This window comes from Rattus rattus, chromosome 15 (genome assembly GCF_011064425.1).
Source record: "Rattus rattus isolate New Zealand chromosome 15, Rrattus_CSIRO_v1, whole genome shotgun sequence".
NCBI lineage: Eukaryota > Metazoa > Chordata > Mammalia > Rodentia > Muridae > Rattus > Rattus rattus.
Window position 1 is genome coordinate 54,451,032 of NC_046168.1, and position 24,113 is coordinate 54,475,144.

At 45.4% G+C, this 24,113-nt stretch overlaps 1 protein-coding gene across 3 annotated transcripts in view; it reads left to right on the forward strand.

Annotated features, from left to right (window-relative positions):
* The window catches only part of C15H18orf25 (chromosome 15 C18orf25 homolog), an 86,424-nt gene extending 72,508 nt beyond the window's left edge, over positions 1-13,916 (forward strand). For all 3 annotated transcript variants that reach the window (XM_032885728.1, XM_032885730.1, XM_032885729.1), the window contains 2 exons: positions 606-732; positions 10,100-13,916. In XM_032885728.1, the coding sequence (XP_032741619.1) occupies positions 606-732; positions 10,100-10,289 (317 nt within the window). In that variant the 3' untranslated portion in view covers positions 10,290-13,916. The remainder of the gene's footprint in view (positions 1-605; positions 733-10,099) is intronic.
* The last annotated feature ends 10,197 nt before the right edge of the window (positions 13,917-24,113 follow it).

Genomic DNA, 24,113 nt, shown 5'->3' on the forward strand with positions numbered 1-24,113 from the left:
CTCTCCAGCCCTTTATATTCCCTTTTTCACCCAGTTTGTTTTCAAATGGCAGAGGATCTAAGGAGATGGCTGAGTGGTGGGGGCAGTACTTAGCATCCAAGTGTGAAGAATGGAGTCCAGAATCCCACGTCACCTGCCTGTAACCCTAGCCCACAGTGGAGACAGCTGGCTGTAAGACTGGCCATATCGGGGTTGGGGATTTAGCTCAGTGGTAGAGCACTTGCCTAGCAAGCGCAAGGCCCTGCGTTCGGTCCCCAGCTCCGAAAAAAAAAGAAAAGGAAAAAAAAAAAAAAGACTGGCCAGATCGCTGAGCTCTGAAGTCAGCCTGGGGTCTGCACACGTATGCCCACACATGTACACTTACACACATACACACACACACACACACACACACACACACACACACACACACACACACACATACAGGAAAAATGGAAAAGGAAGAAAACAAAAAAATAATAGTTGTGTCTCCCCTGCTTATTTGACATGGTGATGGTTTTGCCGTGACTAACTTGCTTTAAACCTAGGTGAGTAACCTGTCACTAAGCTGTCTCTGTCTAAAGAGATCAAACGGTTTTGTTTCTTTCTCCCCTTCTCCCTCTCAGGTCATTTGGATCCAGGATTCCTAGCAAGTGACAAAACGTCGGTTGGCAGCGCACCGCTTAATGAAGAGATTAACATCGCCTCTTCAGACAGCGAAGTGGAGATTGTGGGCGTCCAGGAGCATGCAAGGTGGGTTAGTGACTGGTATCCTGGTACTTTAAATTGTCACCTTATTTAAATCAGAAAAATAAGCGATAAAAATGGTATAGCTCTTGGCCTGGCTGCAGCTTTCTTTGGGTTAATAAATACTTTTTGTATCTCATATGCTTGCATATAAAGAACAGATTACTCAGGGCTAGAGAATTGGCTTGGTAATTAAGAGCACTTTCTGCTCTAGTAGAGATCCAGGGTTCTGTTTGCAGCCCCTGTGTGGCTGCTCACTCTTCCCTCCAGGTCCAGTGAACTAATGCCCCTTCCAACCTCAGCAGGCACCACACACACACACACACACACACACACACACACACACACACACACACACACACGAAACATTCATATGCATGAACTAAGACACGCAGACAGAACATGCCAGTCGGGTGTGTGTAAACTACTGCTGATTTAACCCCCTTTTAAACAAATGTCTCGGTACCAAAACAGCTGGCTCTTAAGAACAAGTATCTGCGTGCTGTTCTGCCTCCTCTCTCCTGGGGCTCACTTGTTTGTTTGTTTGTTTGTTTGTTTGTTTGTTTGTTTTATCTTTTCTTTACTTTGAAATATATTGGGAGCAAAGAACTGGGGAACATGCATCTGACACCATACTTCTTGCTGGTTTAGAACAGAAAATATCTGTGAAACATTGTGCTCCGTTAGGAAGGTAGTTTTTGTAAAGTTTGGTGTTCTTTAAGGTAGGAGTTAGCAAACTGTTCCAGGCCAAGCCTGTCCTGCCACAGCCCTCTGTATGTATTGAGAGCTGAGAGTAGCTCTTACATCTTTAGTTTAAAGTTGTAGTGTGTGTGATTATGTCTGGGTGGGTGTACTCGTGTGTGAGTGCAGGTGACTGTGGAAGCCAGAAGCACTGGGCTCCTCAGACCCGGAGTAACAGAGTTAGAGAGTGCTGAGCTGCTCACGTCAATGCTTGGAGTTGAACTCAGCTCTCTGAAGACCACTCTGTGTTCTTAACTGTTAACCTGTGTCATCTTTAGTCCTTTTACATTTTAAAATAATTAGGCAGGAATGATTTTATGACATGTTAAATTTTTAAGAAATTCATAAAATTATCCCAGTGGAGTTATTGTTAGTTCATTTTGCATGTAATATGTGGCTGGTTTTTGCCCTGCAGCCACAGAGGTGAGCATTCTCTTCTTTTTGAGACAGAAGGTCTTTATGGCTGTCCTTGGCTTAGAACTTACAGAGATCCATCTGCCTCTGCCTCCAGTGCTCTGGAATTAAGGTGCGTGCCACCACCACACCTGACTCCCTCTTAAATGCTTGCTTGTACGGCTGGGGCTGTAACTTAGCAGTAGAGAGCTAGGCTACGTATATGTGCTGCTCCCAGGCACCAGTCTTCTGTCTGTCTCATTTTTACTTTTTAAATAGTTGTTTGTAGTCCTCTGAATGTATTTTTCTTGTCTTAATACATTTATATAAAAACCAAGAATTTACATTTTGAATCTGTGTATTCCATCTATCAAAACCAGTATTTCTCTCCAAGGAGTAAGTTCTATGTGTGTGTTTTAATAAAGAAGCACATAACAATTACCATCTTTGTTTAAGAACGCCTGGCTCTTTGTTCTAATTTTATTCTTTTGTTAGTAGGTTAATATGTATAGCTTACACAAAGACAGAAGTGTAAGTGGCCGGGTGGAGTGCAGTGACTCTCAGGCGTCTGAGCTGAGGCACCTGGTCAGGCTTCTTCACCCTTCCTGATGGAGTGTAGAGGGACAGCAGCTCTGCTTCTGTGGACATTGGTCCTGGGTGTCACCGGCCAGTCCTCTGCCAGATGCGTGCCTGTGGACTTCCTTTCTCACTTCTGCTTTCACAGTTGCTTTCCCTGCCTGGGGGAGATGAGGTTTCTACTTTTGTCTTTGTCATTTCTTCTTTTCATGACTTAATAAAAAAATTCCTCATAAATTCTCGTATGAGGAGAATTTTTCCTCTTTTTAATCTGATTTTCTCATTAGATTAGGAAGAAAGAACTACTGATTTTTTTCCCTCCCCTTATTTAACATGTGTTTGCCATTGGTTTATTTCTTATATTATCTTAAAAGACCTATTCCTTTAAAAATTCTGTGTTAGGATCTTCCTCCTCCTCCTCCTTCCTTCCCTCCTCCTCCCCCCTCCCTCCTCCCCTCCTCCTCCCCCTCCTCCTCCCCCTCCCCCCCCTTCTTCTTCCCCTTCTTCCTCTCCTCCCCTCTCCCTCTCCCTCTCCCTCCCCCCCCCTCCCTCCCTCCTCCTCCCTCCTCCCTCTTCCCTCCTCCCCCCTCCTCCCTCCTCCCTCCTCCTCCTCCCTCCCTCCCCCTCCCCTCCCTCCCTCCCGTCTTTGGGATTTCAGGTTTCCTGCTATGATACCCTGCTGGCAGATGGTGTAGTTACTTCTCCTCTGTCCCTGTCACATCTCCCTGCTTCATTGTTCCTTCTTCTAGGAAATGGCAGATGCCTTCTTTTCAGTTTCTTTGCTCAACTTTTCTTTCATCATGAAATTTCTAGCTTCCTTTAACAACTTTTTAAAAAAGACTTATTCATGTTTTTATGTGTCTCACCTGCATGTGCGTGTGCATACCACATTCATGTTTTTATGTGTCTCACCTGCATGTGCGTGTGCATACCACATTCATGTTTTTATGTGTCTCACCTGCATGTGCGTGTGCATACCACATTCATGTTCAGTGCTGCCGAGGTCAGGAGGCTTCAGGTCCCTGGAGGTAGGGTTATGGATGGTTGTAAATGAACCCACGTCCTCTGCCAAAGCAACAACTGCTCTCAACTGCTGAGCGCCCCCCTCCCCCCCCCGCCCCCTTTCTCTCCAGCCCCAGCTCCTGGCCCTACAACCAACGTTTTGGTGTCTGGGATCCGTTTTATCATGAAAAACATTTAATTTAAATTCCAGAGCTTCCTTACCCCTAACTCATTTGTGTGTAGACACCATCTCTGGTCTGCCCTTCTGAACATCAGTATCTGGTCTAGATGAGTGGTTCCCCATCTTTCTAATGCTGAAACCCTTTAACCCAGGGCTTCCATTGCTGCCTCATAACTAATTCTGCTAATGTTATGAATCCTAATATAATATCTGATGCAGACAGTCCTGTGGTTTTAGGCAACCCCTGTGAAAGGGTCATTCATTTACCCTCAAATTGTTCACAACTCACAGGCCGAGACCTATAAGTGTCTTAGTCAGGGTTTCTATCCCTGCACAAACATCATGACCAAGAAGCAAGTGGGGCAGGAAAGGGTTTATTCAGCTTACACTTCCGCGTTGCTGTTCATCACCAAAGGAAGTCAGGACTGGAGCTCAAGCAGGTCAGGAAGCAGGAGCTGATGCAGAGGCCATGGAGGGATGTTACTTACTGGCTTGCTTCCCCTGGCTTGCTCAGCTTGCTCTCTTATAGAACCCAGTACCACCAGCCCAGGGATGGCACCACCCACAATGGGCTGGGCCCTCCCTCCTTGATCACTAATTGAGAAAATGCCTTACAGCTGGGTCTCATGGAGGCATTTCCTCAAGGGAGGCTCCTTTCTCTGTGATAACTCCAGCTTGTGTCAAGTTGGCACACAGAAGCAGCCAGTACAACAGGTCTAGACTGTCATCTTGTTCTGTACCTATTTTGTGCTATTTCTTCTGTCTGTCTGTCTGTCTGTCTGTCTGTCTGTCTGTCTGTCTGTTTATTTTTACACTCCAGATTTTATTCCCCTCCCGGTCCACTCTGACTGTTCCACATCCCATACCTCCTTCCCAAAGGAGGATGTCTCCAGGAGGATGTCCCCACCCCACCCACCCCACCAGTCCTCTAAATTCCCTTGGGCCTCCAGTCTCTTGAGGGTTAGGTGCATCTTCTCTGACTGAACCCAGACCTGGAGTCCTCTGCTGTTATGTGTTGGGGGCCTCATCTCAGCTGGCGTCTGCTGCCTGGTTGGTGATCCAGTGTGTGAGAGATCTCGGGGGTCCAGGTTTATTGAGACTGCTTGGGCTATTTCTTGAATGAGTCGTGTGACTTAGGTCACATTGTGACTGTCTTACCTCCAAGGACCTTTTCTTAGAGGCCTTGCAGCACAAGTTGTGCGTTCTTATATCCATTGACTTGAACTGGAGGGAGAAACCGTTTGTGGATTCTGTTGGAGACTTGACAGGAAAAACTTTGATTTCGAGGTTATCTTTTATATTGTCCTTTGGATCCAGCACTGAGGCCCGTGGTCTCACATGATTGCTCTGTTGTTCTAAAAGTAGTTTCTGCAGGAGTCGCTAGGTGAGCTGCACTCCTGCACGGGATTCAAACTGAGAGGCCCACAGAGGAGGCTTTCCTGGTGGTCAGAGCTGCTCCTTCGCCTGCCTGTCTCTCATCTAGGAGTTCCTGGTTACAGGTCTTGGGTTGCAGTTATGAAGCAGTGAAGCTCCTGGTGAGGTCATCCCTGGGGAACGGCTTTAGGTGCTGGCCCTTTGTGTTCTTTTGTTTGCACGTGTAGATACTTGGTTTGGATCCAGTCCCCCTCCCCCTTCTCTTTGCGTTTGTTATTCTACATAGTCATGGGTGTTCTGAGAATTTTAGGAAGTCAGATTTGCTCTTTGAGTTGTTCTCTGTGGGATCATATTGCTCTGCTTGTGTTGGGTGCCATTCTCCCTGTTTGGCTTTTGTGCTTCATGATGTGCCTGTTCAATGAGGTTGCTTTTCTTGCTTACTAAGGTCCTTTTTCTAAAAAAATAAATAAATAAATCAGGAATTCTGTCTTCTGTCTGTCTGTCTGTCTGTCTGCCTACCTACCTACCTACCTAATTTATTTATTATGCATTATTGATCCTGGCTTTCACTTCATAACTAGCCTTGGCTGATCTGGAACTTGCTTTGTAGGCCAGGCTGGCACGGAAACCACACTGGACCTTGTGATGTGGGTTTTATCTGACCACAGATAGAAAGTGTGCTCTCTGGATTAATAGTGGCTGAGTGCTTTGTTCATGGTGGCCTTGGACAGTTCAGTCCACAGCCTGTTCTGTGCTTATAAGATGCAGACGTCAGCTCTTCTAGCCCATGTTAGTCTTGGTAGATGGTTCGGCCTTCATGCCACTGTTTTTCTCTATTTTTCCTCTTTCCCCCTTTCCTCCACCAGCCTCACTGATGGTTTCTTGAGATGGCTTACTGCCCACAGTGCTGCTTTTCGTGGAACCAGTCACTAACACCAAAACTAAACTAGAACAGGGAAGGGAACTAACATCTCCCTAAAAACCACAGGATGAGCTTTGTTGCTGTGGAGAAGAAGAGCTAGGTACTTTGCTTTCTCAGGACAGAGAGTACACCTATCAGCGATTGGTTGGCAGGGCTGTACTGTGGAAAGTCAGTGTCGTGCAGCTGGAGTCTCCCCTGTTGGCTCCAGCGAATGAGGAATAAATTCTATCAGATTTTACTGTTTATGTTTTTTCTAGAATTTTTACAAATGAGGTCTGAAGATTTTTTTAATTTTAAAATTAAAAATATCTTAGGCATGGTGCCATCTACCCATAATAACAAGTACTCGAGCACTGAGGCACAATAGTCTGACTATAACGTGAGACCGTGTCAAAGCAGAATCAAAAACTTCTTCAAACTGTACCTCAGGGTCGTCTGATGGGTTACGGGGTCCTGGGTAGATGTGTGCAGCCTATGTCTGCACTAGAATTGGACTGGGTCAATTAGAACCCAGCCAAGTATGCTCCCCACCTGCCCCATGCCTTTCATAATACAGAAAAGTGTATGGATTCATGCATGAAAATTGCTTTTTATTTTAATGCCTCAAAATTTTGAGCCTTAACAGTAACTCTATGGAGCTTATAAAAACCACTGCAGCCTTACTGCATGAAAAATTACCCTCTGGAAAATTTCCATCCCCGTTGTTATACATTATAAATTATTTCTCTAGTACGCACCACTTTACACTGCAGTTGAACCGTTTCTCCAGCACCAGCCTGCTCTCTGTACTATACAGAAAGTTACTGGGCTGGGAGGACTGCAGTTGAACCGTTTCTCCAGCACCAGCCTGCTCTCTGTACTATACAGAAAGTTACTGGGCTGGGAGGCGGCTCTCTTGGTTAAGTGCCTGTGGTACCAAGCATGAGGGAGGATGGCTTTCTGATCCCAGCAGCAGGTCTAACCCAAGCTCCAAGTTCACTGGCCAGCCAGCCCAGACCATGTGGGTGAGGTGTGTGTGTGTGTGTGTGTGTGTGTGTGTGTGTGTGTGTGTGTGTGTGTGTGTGTGTGTGTGTGTGTGTAACTATTAGAGAAGCAGTCAGGGAAGATTGCTAAAGTTGTCTGCTGGCCTACGTGAACATACAGTAACCCTACCCCTCCGTATTCACAGATTCTCTCCCTCTCCTCTCCTCTCCCTTTCTCTTTCTTCCCTCCCTGATTTCACTGTAAGGAAGAAAAAAGCCTCACTGTATTTCATTCGTTTCTTGGCTATATAAATCATAATGTACACCTTAATTTTTGCAGGCTGTTCATATTTAAGTAGCCAACAAACACTGTAGACAGGCATTCTCTTGAAAATGTTTGTTGTTAACTGTGTGTGTGTGTGTGTGTCTGTGTGTGTGTGTGGGTGGGGATTCAGGAGTACGGGTGCCACCAGAGGACAGAGGTGTCAGATTCCTTGGAGCCGGAATTAAAACTTGTAAAGCCACCCAGAGTGGGTGCTAGGAACTGAACTTGGGTCCTGTAAGAGAAATAAGCCCTGTTAGCCCCCCAACTTGAGTCTTAGGGGTAATTTATTCTATTTTGTGCTGCCTGGATTGTTGTGTAGAACTGATCATCTAAAACTTGCCTTCTAGAAGCTGGTTTGTTTCACTTTTGCCTTTGAAATTTCTGAAGGGCAGAATGGCACCTTTCAATGGGACTGTGCAGTTTATGGTGGTTCTCTTTGGGAACTAGTCTTCGAGCTGTAACTGTCTTGGTGGTCTTGGGTTCTATAAGAGAAGCAAGCTGAGCAAGCCAGGGGACGCAAGTCAGTAAGCAACATCCCTCCATGGCCTCTGCCTCAGCTCCTGCTTCCTGACCTGCTTGGGTCCCTGTCCTGACTTCCTTTGGTGATGAACAGCAGTGTGGAAGTGTGAGCTGAATAAACCCTTTCCTCCCCAACTTGCTTCTGGGTCCTGATGCTTGTGCAGGAATAGAAACCTGACTTGAGACAAATCAGGAAAGTGTTGGACCAGAGAGTTTTAAATTCTGAAGACAGACCCAGGAGATCCGGGCTTGATCTCATCCATTGTTCTTTTAGGGGCTCCAGTGGAGAAGTCCTGCCTCCCCTTTATCCGTGTGGTGACTGGCGCTGCCTGTACCGGGCACAGCAGTGACTGGTTTAGAGTTAAGTCCGTCTGTCTGGCTCTGGCTCTGGCTCTGGCTCTGGCTCTGGCTCTGGCTCTGGCTCTGGCTCTGGCTCTGGCTCTGGCTCTGGCTCTGGCTCTGGTTCTTCACTTCGGTAGGAAATGCAGGCTTTCACTCTTACTCCCTGCTCCTAGACCAAATTCTTTGCTAGAATCTCTTTGGATGTTTAACAAATACTCCCGAGGCTGGGCAGCATTCCTGTGGCTCCATAGAGTAGCATTTCAGTGGTCAGCGGAGGGCAGTAAGCCTGAGTGGAGGTGGGATTTTCTGTAGGTCTGTACTTAAGTCGCTTTCCATCCTCTTCTATAAAGTGCAGATTAGATCTGATCCCTTTAGGCCGCTGCCCGTGACTCCTCAGGGAGAGTGGCAGTGCACGTTACACCCCATGGTTCACAGGTTCTAGGAATTCTGCCAAAGATGACGTTGACTGTCTTGATGGCTACTTAGTTCCTGAATTTTTACCAATTTTCTAGTTGGCTTACTGTAGTCAGAGTGCTGTGCTAATGAGTTCTTGAAGTTTTAGAGAACATCATACTTTTAGATGGTTCATTTTACTTACATGACTTGCCTCAAAGTTCCTTGACCTGACACATAAAATATTGTGACCAGGGTAAATCCTGTCACCGCCTTAAGCATGGTTTCATCTGTAAAAAAATGTATTCCATGTCAGGTTTTTGGATTGTTCAGTTAGATGATATATAAAACTGCTTAGGAAAGTTAGTAGTCCTTTTGTGTCTAGTCATCAAAAACAGGACACCCTTAGCCTAAACTCTTTACCTCCCAGACAGTTTCCACTTCACAGACCTTAGTCTGTGTTTACTTAGATGTCGGAGGACTTGGCCTGGACCCTGTGCTGTGCGGTCCTTACTTAGTACTTCCACTAGCTAGCCGTGGAGTATATTGTGTCTTCTAGCTTAGAAGCTATGCAGCCCATTTCCGAGCTGATATATAAGAGATGTGGGTTCAGAGCAGGTATGGGAGCCCACCCCTGTAATTCTAACACTCATGAGGATGAGGCAGGAGCATTAGTATGACTTCAAGGTCAATTATGATACATAGTCAGTTTAGGGCCAGTAAGGATATGTAGAAAACCTTGTCCAAAAGAAGAACAAACCACATAAAAGTCCCGCCCTACCACAGGCCTTTCTCTCGGTTGTCTGGCAGGCCAGCCTTTGAGAGAGTGCGTGCGTAACTTTGGGAGGCGTATGGTTTAAAAGCAAGGTTTTCTCAGCCCTTATTACTACTGCGTGTACGATACACGGTGAGAGTTGAATTCTGGTTGTCGACTGCCAAAACGTGTGTTGCCTGTTGTTTCACACATGAGCTACGTGAGGACAGTAGTTTCCCATGCGCCCTTAGAGCTCCAGCCTCTGCCTTTCTTGCTTGAGTCACGACTTCTCTTGGGCTTCCCTGGGGAGGCTCCGGTCTCATCATTCGCCTAGAATATGAAGTTCATGCTGGTGTTTCTGAGGTTCACCAGGAGATCAGCGGAGTACTTCCTCCCTCCAGTATGCTGTAAACTGAGGCCCTCAGCCTTGCTCCTTTCACTGAGCCACAGTGTAAGGCAAGGCGTAGTTCCCACACAGTCTTAGAAATACAACCTGTAAATGTGTCATTCTTACTTTAAAAATAACGGTTATTTAATTGTGTTACAGAACTTTTTTGCAAGCAGATTTTACCCATTTTTCTTGTTGTCTCAACTAAGGTGGTTCCTTCTGTGGAGAATTTCTGTTTTCCTACCATAGGAATTCCAGAGATTTAAGCGAGTCCAGAGAAAGTCCTCTTCCCTGTTGTCAGTAACTGACTGGAGCCCTCAGTCAGTCTTAAAGGCTAACCTGAGAGGGGTGGGAAGGAGGGAGAGGCGGGTGAGGAAAAGGCACTGATGGGCGTTGTGAACTTGCATAGTAGGACTGACACAGTGTAATCAGCACAGCTAAGGTCATGCTATCTCGTGGTTCTCGTGGTGCGATTAACCGGACCTCATTCTCACCCTGCAGGTGTGCTCACCCCCGAGGAGGTGTGATCCAGAGCGTTTCTTCCTGGAAGCATGGCTCGGGCACGCAGTACGTGGGCTCCCGGCCAACACAGTCATGGACTGCTGTGACCCCCCAGCAGACGTGGGCTTCGCCAGCAGAGGTGGTCGACCTTACCTTGGATGAGGATGGCAGGCGTAAATACCTTCTGTAGTGGACTGTCACTGTCTGCACTGATCCTTCCAGCCCTCCTCTCCGTGACAGGGAGGCTCATTTCATAGCTTCAGCTTCCTAAGCTGTTTGTGGCATTTGTGGGATGGAAATTCATGGTAGCTCCCCCTTTTATTAAAATAATTCACTTAGGAAAATAACAGCACAGAGAAATAATTTTTCTTTTCCTCAATAACAATATGAGAATGGTGGATTTTATTAGACAGCTTCATTTTGCTTGGTGATCTACCTTAAAGTCACCCTCCATTTAGAATAATATTTTACTTACTAGACAAAATGGATTTCAGGTTTTGAATCTCATATTTATTTTTCTGTATAATGAAATTAATATCTAGATGTGACCACTCTCTGTCACCTCATTGTCACTCCTGGTCTCGGGCATTTGCACACAGATGAGTCAGGTTCTCCTCATTGGCGCCTGGTAGGGCATGTGCATTTAGAAACCCCTTCCTTAGATGTGGAGGACAGAAGTGTTATAAAATATATTTTTCTTTAGCTTACTTCTTCTGCCCTCTTTCCTGACAGCTCCTTGTTTGCCACAACACAGATATTTGAAATGCCCCTTTTATTTCCAAATACTATTAAGGGGACTCAGTTGGTCTCTTTGTTGCAATAATTCCTAATTCTTGGAGATTTTCTGGATATCTGAAGAGTGCATTGAGAGATCAGTGGGAAATCTGTATCTTCCAACGTTTCCCTCCTGGTTTATTCAAACAGTAAGCAGACATGGAAATCTGTTACTCAAGTAGGAAGGCTGTAAAAGGCAGAGTGGCATCAAAGTCTGTAGGCACTTGCAAATCTGAGCAGACAGTGCCTTTCCTCACATCTGGTTGCTCCAGAGAGGGTGCGACCACTGTTTAACTGGACCCCAGGCTGTGTTTGTAAGTTTTCTTCTCTGCCTCCTAAAAGTATGTATTCAAGAGAAATCAAAATATATTGTAAGGAATCGGATGCAAAGCACATCGACAGTACTGTAAGTCGCACAGTTTAAAGCATTAGAACAGGTAATAGAAACTTCAGGGAATTTAGGAAATGCCAGCGGAGGAACTCTGTCGCATCAGTACTACCCTTTCCCTATAATGTTGTAGTTACTAGTGAAGTACTTTTAAAAAGCAATACCTAGAATTAGAACACGCTGTATTGTGCACAGGGGGAGTGAAGTAATATTGGCCTGGAAGACTTCACGTGTTTTTGTTTCTGCTTCTGTTTTCATTGTTACGTGCGGTGTTGCTATGTCCTTTTGCCTCCCTCTTCAAACGCCTTGGTGTCTCTTCCTCAGTACAGGGTGAGACCCGCCATTTTCATTCAGTGCACACACACTGACCAGGGACCCACTCTGCATCCAGCACTGTGCAGGGTCGATGCTGTGGAGGCCTGAGAGGAATGAGGCACAGCCTGCCTGCATGCTCCTGCATGAGTCTGCCTGGCTCCATCTGCCTGGCCTTTCTTTTTCTTTACACAAATACAAGTTCATTCATTCTTCTCCTTGTTAATTGAGTTCTTCTGTAGACTCCTCCTGGAGGGCGTTTTTGAGCACCTGCTCGTTGATCCTCTCGGGCGATGTCCTGCCCTCTGCTCACCAGCTGCTCATTTCCCCTGCAGTCTATGGCTATACTACTCACTAGGTTTTAAAATCATGAATCTCCAGTTGTAGTGCATTGATCACTCTCACCTGGCCACAATCCTAGATAGAAACCAAAGACCCAGAGGCCAGAGCTAAACAGAGCTTCTGAAAACTCACTGCTGGTATATCTTTGGACTTTCACATCTTGCTTTAGGATTAATTTATTGAGTTTTACTGTTACACAGTTTTTTGTTTTGTTTTTTTTTTTTTTACTTGAATTAAAATACTCAACAAAGGAGAAGCATAATTTCTGGTCTATGTTTTCCAGAAAATCATTGGTAAGAGAATACAGTGGAGGGTATGACTTGAAGTTTTTGCAGCTTATCTCTCTCTTCCCCAGTGTCAGGGCACAGCCCCACTTTAAAGAATGTTTTTGCATTACTTATTTTCATGTTAATAATGTTTTGTTCAAGTCTATATAGCAGGTGGTTTCCCTTGACATTTTATTTAGCCATCCCCTGTCTTTGGGTGTACTGTGGACTGGGGACAGAATGGAGTTGCAGCCAAACTCTTTTCTGGCCTTTTATCTTAGGTTGCACACAGATACTCCTGATACATGACCCTGACTACTTGACTTGGTGCACCGGAATGGAGAGTTAGACAGTAATATGCAAGGAAGCGAAGGCACGCTTGAAGCAGTCTGCTCTCTCTAGCAAGTATGGGACTTTCCCGTCTGATGCCTAATTAAGAGGGCAGTTGAACTCCTTGGTTATTACTACATCTAGGAGAGTGGAAATGTGGTTTGTGGCAAGGTGTTACAAATTCTGTGACATACAACTCTTAGAACATTTGAAATTTCTTTAAAAGTATTGTTTGCTAATCAAACCTTTACATTTGGTACCATAAGGAGTTCTTTATGCTTTGCCAAGACATTGTGTGAGGGAGACAGTGGGATCACAGATTGCTTTATGCCACAAATGTGATCGATTCCCTTCCCCTCCAATCTGAAGAAGCAGAAGCAGAAGCAGAAGCCTGGCTGTTTGTCACTGTGTCGGCTCTGCAGCTACAGAGCAGTGGTTCTCACTTGTGGGTCGTGACCCCTTTGGGGGTGAATGGCTCTTTCACAGGGCTGCAGCATTAGGAAGGTTGTAGACTGACTGGATGATGTCAGTGGCAAGGGATTAGTCCTAGCATGCGTTTGTCAGCACAGCTCTTAGCATGACCTGCCCAGTTTGCCAGCTCAGTCATTCGTTCACCTACTGTTAGCAAACTAGCACCACAAGGAATTTAAGACAGATGTTGCCTGCTTCTTTTGTCATTGTGTCACAAGGCTTGCAAAAGCCTGGGGCACAGTTTAGTCTTAGTTTTGACTTTTTTCCCCTTTTTTTTAAAAAGGCAAAGAGCCGAGCCCCAATTCCTGTTGTCCCATATGTGTGTGATGTGACTTCCATGTGTATATAAAACTATTGCACCCTAACCAAACTTCCTCAGACTGTGCACTGTTTGTTTAAAATAATCACGTATTTTAGTTCAATGCTGTTGTATTTTTTCTTTTTATTTAAAACACTACTTATTCTCTAACAAATTTCAAAGGGTAGCGATCTTAAAAAAAATCACTGGAAACGAGGAAATGCGTTTGTTGTTGCTTTGTTCTTTAAAGAGTGCAAAGGTCGTTGGCTCTTTTGCTCTTCTTACCTTGAACATGAATTGTCAGCCATTGTGTGGCTAGGACCCAGTGCACTTGGTGTTCACAGACCTGCTGTTGCTGGACTGAGCGTGGACTTGATGCAGTGACGACAAATCATTGCGTAGAAGTAATGTTTCCAAATGTGCAACTCAAGTTTGTAAATGAAATTTGGTTCTTTACATCATTATTTAGGTTTTGTTTCCATTTAGTATTTAATGGTCTTTGGAGAAAAAAATAAACAGAGTGTTATATATATATTTTTTGGTGCAAGATAAGATTTTGTTTTTTGAAATAAGTCTGTAGCATAAAGGTTAAACTATTTTAAGATAAAATAAAAATAGAGTGTATTTAAACAATGACATTTTCTGAGAATGTTTTTTTTTCCTGCCTCAGTTAATAAGGTCTTGCCTGGAACCTTTCCCAAACTATCCTTTGGAAGTGAAAACATGTTACATTTTGTTAACAGACCATTGTAAGAAGCCTAGTTTTCTAATCCATATCTGTGTCCTATTTCCAAGATGTGTTACTAAGTAGCCTGTGTCAGGTCTAGGGGGAGACAGTTTAACGGGATTAGGGTTGGCTCAGTTGGTAAAGTACTTGCCAAACCTGGGTTTGATTTCCCGCACCCAGGTAAAAAGCTGGTGACACACTCTGGGAGCATGGGTGGCTACACACTGGGGGGGCGGGGGTAAGACAAGAGGATTGGTCCCTGGAGCGTAGTGTCCAGATATGCGGACTCTGAGGAGGTGGATGGCTCCTGAGGGTGACAATGCGTCCCCGCCTCATACACACTTGTGACAGTTCTACATTGGCTTCCTTAGCCTGCATCTCCCCTTAGCTAGGGCCAGTGAGATTTCAGGCACCGTCAAAGGGACCTTTGCTCCCCAGAACAAAATTCTATTCGGAACTCATCACTTTTCAGAAAAAAACCATGCCGGGTCTGCTTTGCACGGGATTAAACACTGTCTCACACATAACCACAGGAACCCTTTCCCTAGTCTGGCTCTGCCTTCAGAGTTTATTTGGTTACAGAGCAGAACATGTCATGGCTTTTGTAAAAGGCACGAAGAATGGAGATCTGGGGAGAGACCGAGCTCCTAAATCCGTCACCCAGAATCCAGTACTTAGTGGCTCTCTTTACCAAGCAGGGGCTGTTTCCAGTTTGTTTGAGACGCCTTCTTCACACTGCCTGGTACTCGGAGCCCAGACGTAGTAGCACCTGCCAAGAGTTTGTGGTCACACAAACGCCTCTTCGACTCTACCAGAAAACCATTTGCCATTTGTGGAATAGTCCCACGCAAATAGAGTGATATGTGACTAGTACTGTCTCACCTGGCCCTCCTGCTGGAGTCTTTGCCGGACTGTGGTTTGCCTGCCCTTACTGTAGAGGTTCTCGACCTGTGGGTTACGGCCACCACAGGGTCTGCATAGCAGAGGCTTACATTACTATTCATAACAGTAGCAGAATTACAGTTACAAAGTAGTGACCAAGAACTTTATGGTTGGACGTCACAACATGAGGAACCATATAAAGGATCACATTGGGAAGGTTGAAAACCACTGCTTCAATCTAAAAGGAAAAAATTACAGAGAAATCATATAGATAGACAGACAGACAGACAGACATAGTTACACACGTAGTTATACACAGACAGATATAGTTATACACATGCATACACTTGATTTTAGGTATGTTCCTGCTCTGGAAGGAGCAGTCAGTCCTCTGAGATCTCGGTATGTATGATTCTCTTCTCTGATCTCCCGCCAGCCTCCTTGAGAAGGAGTTTTACTGTGTAGCCCTGGCCGTGTGTATCAGACTGACCTCCCACTCACAGTGATCTGCCTGTTTGTCTCCACGTGCCGGGATTAAAGGTGTGTTCTGTCATACTCAGATTCTTCATCGTCATCACCATCCATCATCAGCATCAGAACCTTGGGGGCCCCAGAGATGGCTCAGTGGTTAAGAGTCCTGGCTGTTTTTACCAAGGGTTTCAAGTTCAATTCCCAGCACCCACATTGTAGTTTATAACCGCCTTTAATTCCAAGTCTAGTGGATATGATATCCTCTTTTGAGGGTTCCAGACACATACATATACATACATTTACATACATACATACATACATACCAATGTACACATAAAATCAGTCTAAATTTTAAAATGTTTACCCCCACCCCCCATCTTCTTTCTTGATGCCCACGTTAAGGTCAGAAAACAACTTAATAGCAGCCAGTCTTCCCTTCCATCCTGTGGGTACCAGGGTCAAACTGATGCACAGACTCAGGGAAGTTCCTGGGCTACAGTGGAAGGCTGGCTCAGAGAGCCTGCCTGGAGCAAAAGGATGCAGCACAAGAGCTGTGAGCTCAGAAGATGAACCGGAGTATCAGACGCAGGGAGGAAATGCCCGCTCACCCCAGAAGCCACAGCGCCTCAGTCCTGCTACACCCTCTGCTCTGCCTTTCAGGATGGTGGGGCTTCGTGCAGGGGTCCTTGTGTGTGATGAGGATCCACGATTTCTTTCTGCTGGGCCTTGGTGTTACACTTGATGGGTGAGCGAAGGTGGGCACGCATCCAGTGAGTAAGTGAGCTCTGCAGAGAGTGGCACGGTGGCCGGTGGGATGTAGACTTACCGTGCTGCCTGGTAACACACCCATTTGTTAGTTTTCTCTATATCACTTCCTACTCGCTGCTGTAAGAAGCTTGTGGGAACCCCCTGCCCTTGGTGCTTTGGGAACTGGCACCTTAGAGGAATTGGATCTGTTCCCCTCAAGTAACACGAGTCTCCAGTGAGTTGGCGAAGTGGATCTTCACGCTATACCTGACTGTAAAGCACGTTTGACTTTAGGGTGGATCGTGATCCAGTGGCAGAGCTTGTCAGCAGATCAGAGGCAGCAGGTGAGTGACCTGCAAGACAGCGGATAACCTGAGGAAACCGGATGCTAAAGGGACTTGGGGTGCATGTGTTTGTGTGTTTTAATTTAGAGAATACTTTATTGGTTCTTTATAACTCTAACAGAGCCGTTTGGGAATGAGAGTCATTGTTCGGTAGGGCTATAGGCTTTCTGGGTTCACACTCACTCACAAAAGCTGTTCAAAGGACTTCCGGTGCGCTCTGGCTGAAGTTTTCAGAAGGTACTGGATGACCAGCACCCACACAGCCTTGACTGCGAACCCTGCTCTCAAAGTTCCAAAAGAAGGTTTTTCTTTTTCTAAATTTCCACATGGGGTAAGAAGTCTTAAGGGTTGTTATAAATTCACAGATCAGAAGCTGGGCAGAGGTGTGACAACAGATTCAGATTAACACTGCAGACTTAGCCAGGACAACTTCGTGCTTTGTATGATTTAAAATCCCTCTTTCCTCTGATTGGTGTTTCCCTTTGTTTCTTTTTTAAAAAGATTTTATTTTTAATCATGTCTCTGTGTGTGTGTGTGTGTGTGTGTGTGTGTGTGTGTGTGTGTGTGTGTGTGTGTGTGTGTATGTGTTCGTGTCTGTGTGGGATAAGTGCTAAGTGTCTGTGGAGGGTAAAGGTCAGGTCCCCTGGGATTGAGGTGCAATGGCTGTGAGCTGTAACCACACTCTGGTCTCTCTGAGAGCCACACCCACTAGTAACCACCGTTCTGCCTCTTCAGCCCCTCCTTAAGTATTTTTGCTACTGGTGTTAATTTCTTCCAGCCAGAGGAGAATGAGAAATCTTTCTGAGTAGATAAATGTTTGATTGGGCAAGTGGACAGAGATTTGAACATACAGACCAAAACCACACAGCTGAGTGTGCATCTGGGCTCAGGCTTTGGATTGACTCTGGAAACTTCCGGTAGGAGATTCTATAGCTATGGATCCTGAGAACTCAGATGTTCTATAAGCAAGAGAAGATGCAAACAGGTATTACGGAATGACATAATTAGGAATAGATATATATTTTTCAAAGGGGAGTAGCAACTTGTTTCCTGGCTTCTGGGAGCATCATTTTCCTCAGTAATTGGGGAAACTGGAATTGTCTAGTAAGGCTGAACAGGTCTCTTACATCAGGATCAGGTAACTTCTTGGGATGGCCCCTTTAGTTGTGTCACATGTGCGTAGTGTAGAGAAGGAAGTCACAGAGACACTTCACTTAGTATAAGCCAGTTTGTTTCTTTAAAAGTGGGATCACTGGGGGTTGGGGATTTAGCTCAGTGGTAGAGCGCTTGCCTAGCAAGCGCAAGGCCCTGGGTTCGGTCCCCAGCTCTGAAAAAAAGAAAAAAGAAAAAAGAAAAAAAAAAAAGCGGGATCACTGAAAATAACCAGAGACAGTGCTGTCACGCGAAGTCCTCGTATGTTGTATGTGGATGTAAGTCCACATGTGTACACGGGTAAAAAGTGAAGTGTGTTTAGACTGTGGGTTATAGTTTTAAAGGAAGGAGGAAGACAACAGTCAGGATAGGGAGAAGTGGAAAGCCGTGGTTTTAAGGAGAACGTTTATGAGCATAAATTGCTTCTTGCCACTTTTCCATGTTGTGCTGTTTCAGTGTGGATCCATCAGGATGCGTTCGCCGCTCTCCCAGGCCTCTGTGAAGTTGAATAAGGAGAGGTGTGTGTGCACTTACGTCAGCCACAGCAACATGACTGTCTCAGTAGTGGGGATTAGAGGAAAGGCAAAATGCAGAAGATTGAGTGACGTCACTTTGAAACTTTAGAAATGGAAGCAGGGTGTTGGGAAGTGTTACCGTGTTCTGTCTGTGCCCTCAGGACTGAGATTCCCCTGTACGGAATCACCCTCTATACCACGATTCTCTGAGGAGACTCATAGGAAACTGGATGTCCTGGAATCTGGAAATGATTCTCTGCACTCAATCAGAGCCCTCAGTGATGCCCTGGAGGCCCCAGCACGCACAGGGGAAGAGAAACTTGGAGACAGGCAGATGGGCCTCTTGCAAGAAGAACTGGAGAAGTTGAAGGCAAGAGAACTAAGAGATGAACGTAGAAAGGGCGATGCAGAGTCAGCTGGGATCCAGTGGAGATTGTCTCAGAAAGTACACGGGGGACCCATTTACGTTCCTTAGCACCCATCTGAGATAAAACCGCAGGAGCTACTGTCACAAGGCCTGAGTGCCGCTGCCTCTTCAGAAGCCCTTGGATGATCTGTTCCCTTTCCTGAGACTGTCTTTTAACCCGAGTGCTTAAACCTCTGTAAGTCCCTTTCAAGAGATGAAGTAGCACTGATATTGACGAGGAGGACATATGAGTGCATGGGAAAGACAAACAGCACAGTTAGGGGTAATGTGTCACCGGGACACAGTTATCAGCTTTTTACTACAGTTTCTTAGGTCGGGTAATAGCAACGCAGAACCACAGCAGTTTTGTTTGTTGAGACAGGGTTTCCCAGTGTAGCCCTGGCTGTCTGGGACTCTCTGTAGACCAGGCTGGCCTCCTAAGTGCTGGGGTTAATGGCGTTTTGTGCCACCACCAGCCGGTATCAGAACAATGACAGTTTTGTCTTTGTTTTTCTGAAACAAAAGTTTCACCACGTTTGGCCTCGGACTTGTTACTCTTTTCTTTTCGTGTAGTAGGGTTTCGTGTAGCTTGGCTCCTTGTTTTAATATTTAAATAATTATTTAATACCATTTTTGTATTAGATATGTATGATAGCCCCAAAAGAGGTTTAAGTGGAATAAAAGCCCCTTTCTGGCTTTCTTAACATGTTACTAGAAATGCGTGTGTTCCGGGGCTGTTTGTACCACTTAGCGATATCACCAAGAGCACGGGCAACGTGGCTTTATTTATTTTTCTGATAATTTCGTCTTGTTTAAATTCAAGGCTTTTGAACTTCAAAGGATACCACCAAAAAGTAGAGACTACTCACCCAACAGGAAAAAGTATTTAAAGGGCTCAGCCTTGTGTCTGAATAAACTCTTATGACTCAATTTAAAACCATACACAAGTAGACAAAGGCCGTCTGTGGTGACACACAGCCCTTGGGAGACAGAGGCAGGTGGCTGTCTCTAAGTAGCAGGCTTTTCTTCATTTGTCGTGACCAGAGACCTGAAGAAACAACTTAAGGGTAGCAAGGTGTCCCAGTTTGGATTCTGTGAACAGACACCATGACCAAGGCAACTCTTACAAAGGAAAACATTTAATTAGGGCTGGCTTCCAGATTCAGAGTGTATTATCGTCATGGTGGGAAGTGTGGCTGCTTGTAGGCAGTTGTGGTGCTGGACAAGGAGGTGAGGGAGAGTTCTAGTTGATCTGAAGGCAGCTGTGTGCCATACTAGGCATAGCTTGAACATAGGAGACCTCAAAGCCCACCCCCACAGTGACGCACTTCCTCCAACAAGGCCACACCCACTCCAAGGAGGCCACACCTCCTAACAGTGCCCCTCCCCATGGGCCAAGTATTCAAACGTGAGTCTAGGAGAGGGCATTCCTATTCAAACTACCACACTAGGTGTAATTTGATTGAAGGTGTTCCTGTCTTATCGGGGAGGGGAAGGCATGGTAGCAGAGGTGTCTCAGTCTGTGGTGTGGCCCTGTGAAGCAGCAGCTTGTTTACATTGTGTCGGATCAGAACCAGAAGCCAGTATAGCCACCAGTCAGATCTTAAAGCTCTACTGTCTTCAGAACAACATCCCAAGCCAGAAAACACGGGGGGTTGAGTGGGGGGGTGTTCAAAAACGAGAACCTGCGGGAGACATAGATTCAAGTCAATGCAGACGTCTGGCATCAAAGCATCCAGGGAAGATGACAGATTTAGAACCTGCCTCTCTCTGATGTGATGATTGAGAGTCAGGGTAACAAGGAGAGGAGGAGAGCGAACCATTAGAACTCCCAAAGGAGCTGAGCGGGTGCAGGGAACAGCCTCTGAAAAGAACAGGCCTCCACCCACACAGTTCCTGGGGGTCAGGGAAGGCAGAGCCCCATCTGAGAGGCAATCCAGGCGGCACTGGAGAGAAGAGGACAGGTGGCGGGAGTCACTCCTCTCTGAGGACTGAATTCAGCTCTTTAGACGCCTCCGCGGCTGAGCCTGAGCCATTTCACCAGCCTCCTCCACCCCCACCCTCCCTCCTGTCTGATTGTTGAGCCAGGATGTCTAGCTGAACCTGAAGCTCACTGAACAGCTTAGGGGCCACCCAGCAAACTCCAGGGATCATCCTGTCCCCGCCTCCCTGGTCAGCCTTTATTTTTTTTTTACATGGATGCTGGGCATTATTGAACTCAGTTCAACAAGCACTTTATCAACTGAGCTGTCTCTGTTTTATACTCTATTTCGTTTTTTTTTTTTTTTTTTCCCGGGGTTGGGGACCGAACCCAGGGCCTTGGGCTTGTTAGGCAAATTTTTTTCCCCTGGGCTAAATTCCCACCTTCTTTTTTTTTTTTTTCTTTCTTTTTTTTTTTTTTTTTTTTTCCGAGCTTTTAGGGATGTGTTTTTTTTTTTTTTTTTTCTTTTTTTTTTTATTTTGAGACAGGGTTTCTCTGTAGTTCTGACTGTCCTAGAATTTGCCCTGTAGACCAGGCTATCCTTGAACTCTGCCTGGAAAGTGCTGGAATTGAAGCCGCACACCACCATCATTACCTCACAGCTTTAATGTCTTAATTCCTTTATACTTACAATTTGCTTTGGTTATTAAATTTCTCATGATTGGTACTGTTCTCTTGCTCTTAACCGTTTCTCTTCCCAGCATTCTTTCCTCGCCCCCGACCCCCCCTTTTTCCTTTTTGAGACAGGATCTTACCATGTTCTATAGCCCTGACCGGCATGGAACTTTCTAGTAGGTTGGTCTGCCTCTGTCTCCTGAGTGCTGGGATGGAGGCTGTGTCTGTCACCAAGCCTGGCCTTTGCTCCTCCCAGTTCAGCTTTGGTCTTGGTTTCCCCGTTTATCCATCTCTTTGCTTAATCTCATTCATTCGCCATTTCTGTATTTGCTCAAAATACGTTTTAAATTGCTGGTCCACCCTGCGGTGTTGGCTGTGTGCTGCTCTCCAGTCACTGTGGTATGGGTGGATTTGACGTGCGTCTCTGCTCTTACTCTTGTAAACGCCGGCTGCTCTTGGTGCTCTTAGCATGGGTGATGTTTCCCTTTTGTAAGTGATACTGGGCATCGAACCCTCAAGAGTGTGTTGCTCCCTGAGAAGATACTGAAGTAAAACTAGGAAGTATCCATCCAGTGGATGTTCAGACATACACAGAGATATAAGTAAAGCAACATGGCTACCGGAAAGCAGGACTGCCATGTAAGAGAGGTCGCAGACAAAGAACTGTGGGTAACCAAGGAGCTGAGAGTGGGAGAAATGGCCTTCCCCAGGGAGAGCACATGGCTTGGTTGGTTAACCAGTACCCAAAGGGCAGCCCTGAAAACATAGGCATAGGTGTAACCCACAGGATGAGCAGGTTGTATTTACATACTGAGGGACAGACGTGCACACACACACACACACACACACACACACACACACACACACACACACACACACACACACACACACACACACACACAGATGGCTCTGTTAAACACACTTGTTGATCTTGCAAAAGTCTTGGGTTCAATCTCCAGCACACACACAAGGTTGCTCACAACTGTCTGTAACTCTGGTTCTCATGGATCTGATGCCCTCTTCTGGCCTCTGAGGGCACTGCATGCACATGTTGCATCTGTCTATCTATCTATCTATCTATCTATCTATCTATCTATCTATCTATCTATCAATCATATACATGTGTGTATGTATATATGTATTGGAAATACTCAAAATAAAAATAAACAAAACCTTTTAAATGGTAATTTAGGAATATACCAACTACCTTTGGAATTGAGGATAATATATTTGAGCTGTTAATATCTTGGTGCCACTAAATGTCACACACACACACACACACACACACACACACACACACATACACACACGAAGGAACTATATGGGCAGAAGATGTTTCAAAGGAGAGGGAGGGGTACGAGAGCAAGAGAGTAGTAATGCAGGACCCAAAAGGACAAAATATTGCATTTTAATGCAAAATCTAGATGTAATCATTACAGATGTGTGCACATATATACACATGTATGTATGTGACAGGAAAGTAGACGGGCACCTATTTAGGGGACGAGAGTGACCATCATCGAGGGCCGAGTGTAGGCACAGTAGGTGCGGCGTGAATTTTTTTGTCAACTTGAGGGAGGAAGCTCGAGTTTTCTGAGCAGAGGGAAACTCAATTGAGAAAATGTCCCCTCGGATTGGCAGTAGACAAGCCTGTAAGGTATTTTCTTGATTGATGACTGATGTGGAAGGGCCAAGTCCACTGTGGGCAGTGCCATCCCTAGGAAGGTGGTCTTGGAATCAAACTGGGCAAGCCAGGAGGAGCAGACTGGTGAGCAGTGCACCTCCATGGTCTCTGCTTCCTGCCTTGAGTTCTTGCCTTGGCTTCCCTTCATGGAGTGTGACTTGGGAGGCGTAAACCATAATGAACCCCCCTATTGTTTCCACCAATAAAAAATATAAGTTTGTATTTAAGAGCCGGGTAGCATTGAGTGCTGGAGAAATGGAGAAACTAGTCCTTATGTCCTCCTGGTAGGAGAATAAAATACTGGAGGCTTTTTGAGAAATCTTTCAACTGTTCCTCAAGTGGCTAGTCCTATTTGATTCAAAATAAAACATGAATGAGCCTTTCGATCACATTAAATGGTAAAAGCCACTTATGAAAAAGATTGCATATTTTTCTGTTTACCGGAGATGTAGATTACACTGGTTGTCGAGGAGAACAGAGGGGCTGAGTGCTAACGTATAAGGGCTGTCTTTGGGGACGATGGGGTAGTGGGGATTGTATAGTGGTGGCCTGGAGAGGTGGCTCAGCCATTAAGCGCACTGGCTGCTCTTGCAGAGAATCAAAGCTTGGTTCCTAGCACCCATGTGAGGTGCCCTGCAACTCCTGTTCCAAAGAATCCACTGGCATCTGTGGGTACTGCATCCCTGGGTGTGATGCATCTCTATCTACTGTCTGTCTGTCTGTCTATATCTATCTATCTATCTATCTATCTATCTATCTATCTATCTATCTATCATCTATCTATCTATCTCTATTAATCTATCTACCTAATCTATCTATCTCTATTAATCTATCTATCTAATCTATCTGATCTATACATCTAATTTATATATCTATATGTCTACACAGGAAACCACTCATAAAGATAACCTTTAAAATAATGATTTACAGTATGTATCTCTTGTAGAAATATACCAACTACCTTTGGCGCTGAGGGTAGTAAATTTTGAGCTGTCACTATCTTGGCATCACTAACCTCCATACACTTTTCAGAAGATAGTTTTTAAACGGTTGTGGGCACAAAGCTTAGTTGGAAGTTAGTACCTATGTACAGGGGACCCAGGAGACAAAACCGGTCATAATTGAAGACTAACAGGACAGGCTTCCTCACCACTTACAGACTATTCTGACTGACACTGAGAGGAGACTTCACAAGATCCCCCACCCCATTGAGACGCATGGCTTCTGACTTTCTGAACCACAGGTGACAATTATTCCTATACAATCCAGCCATTATTCCCGCTGCGTGGGAATGCTTACTGGTTTCCTG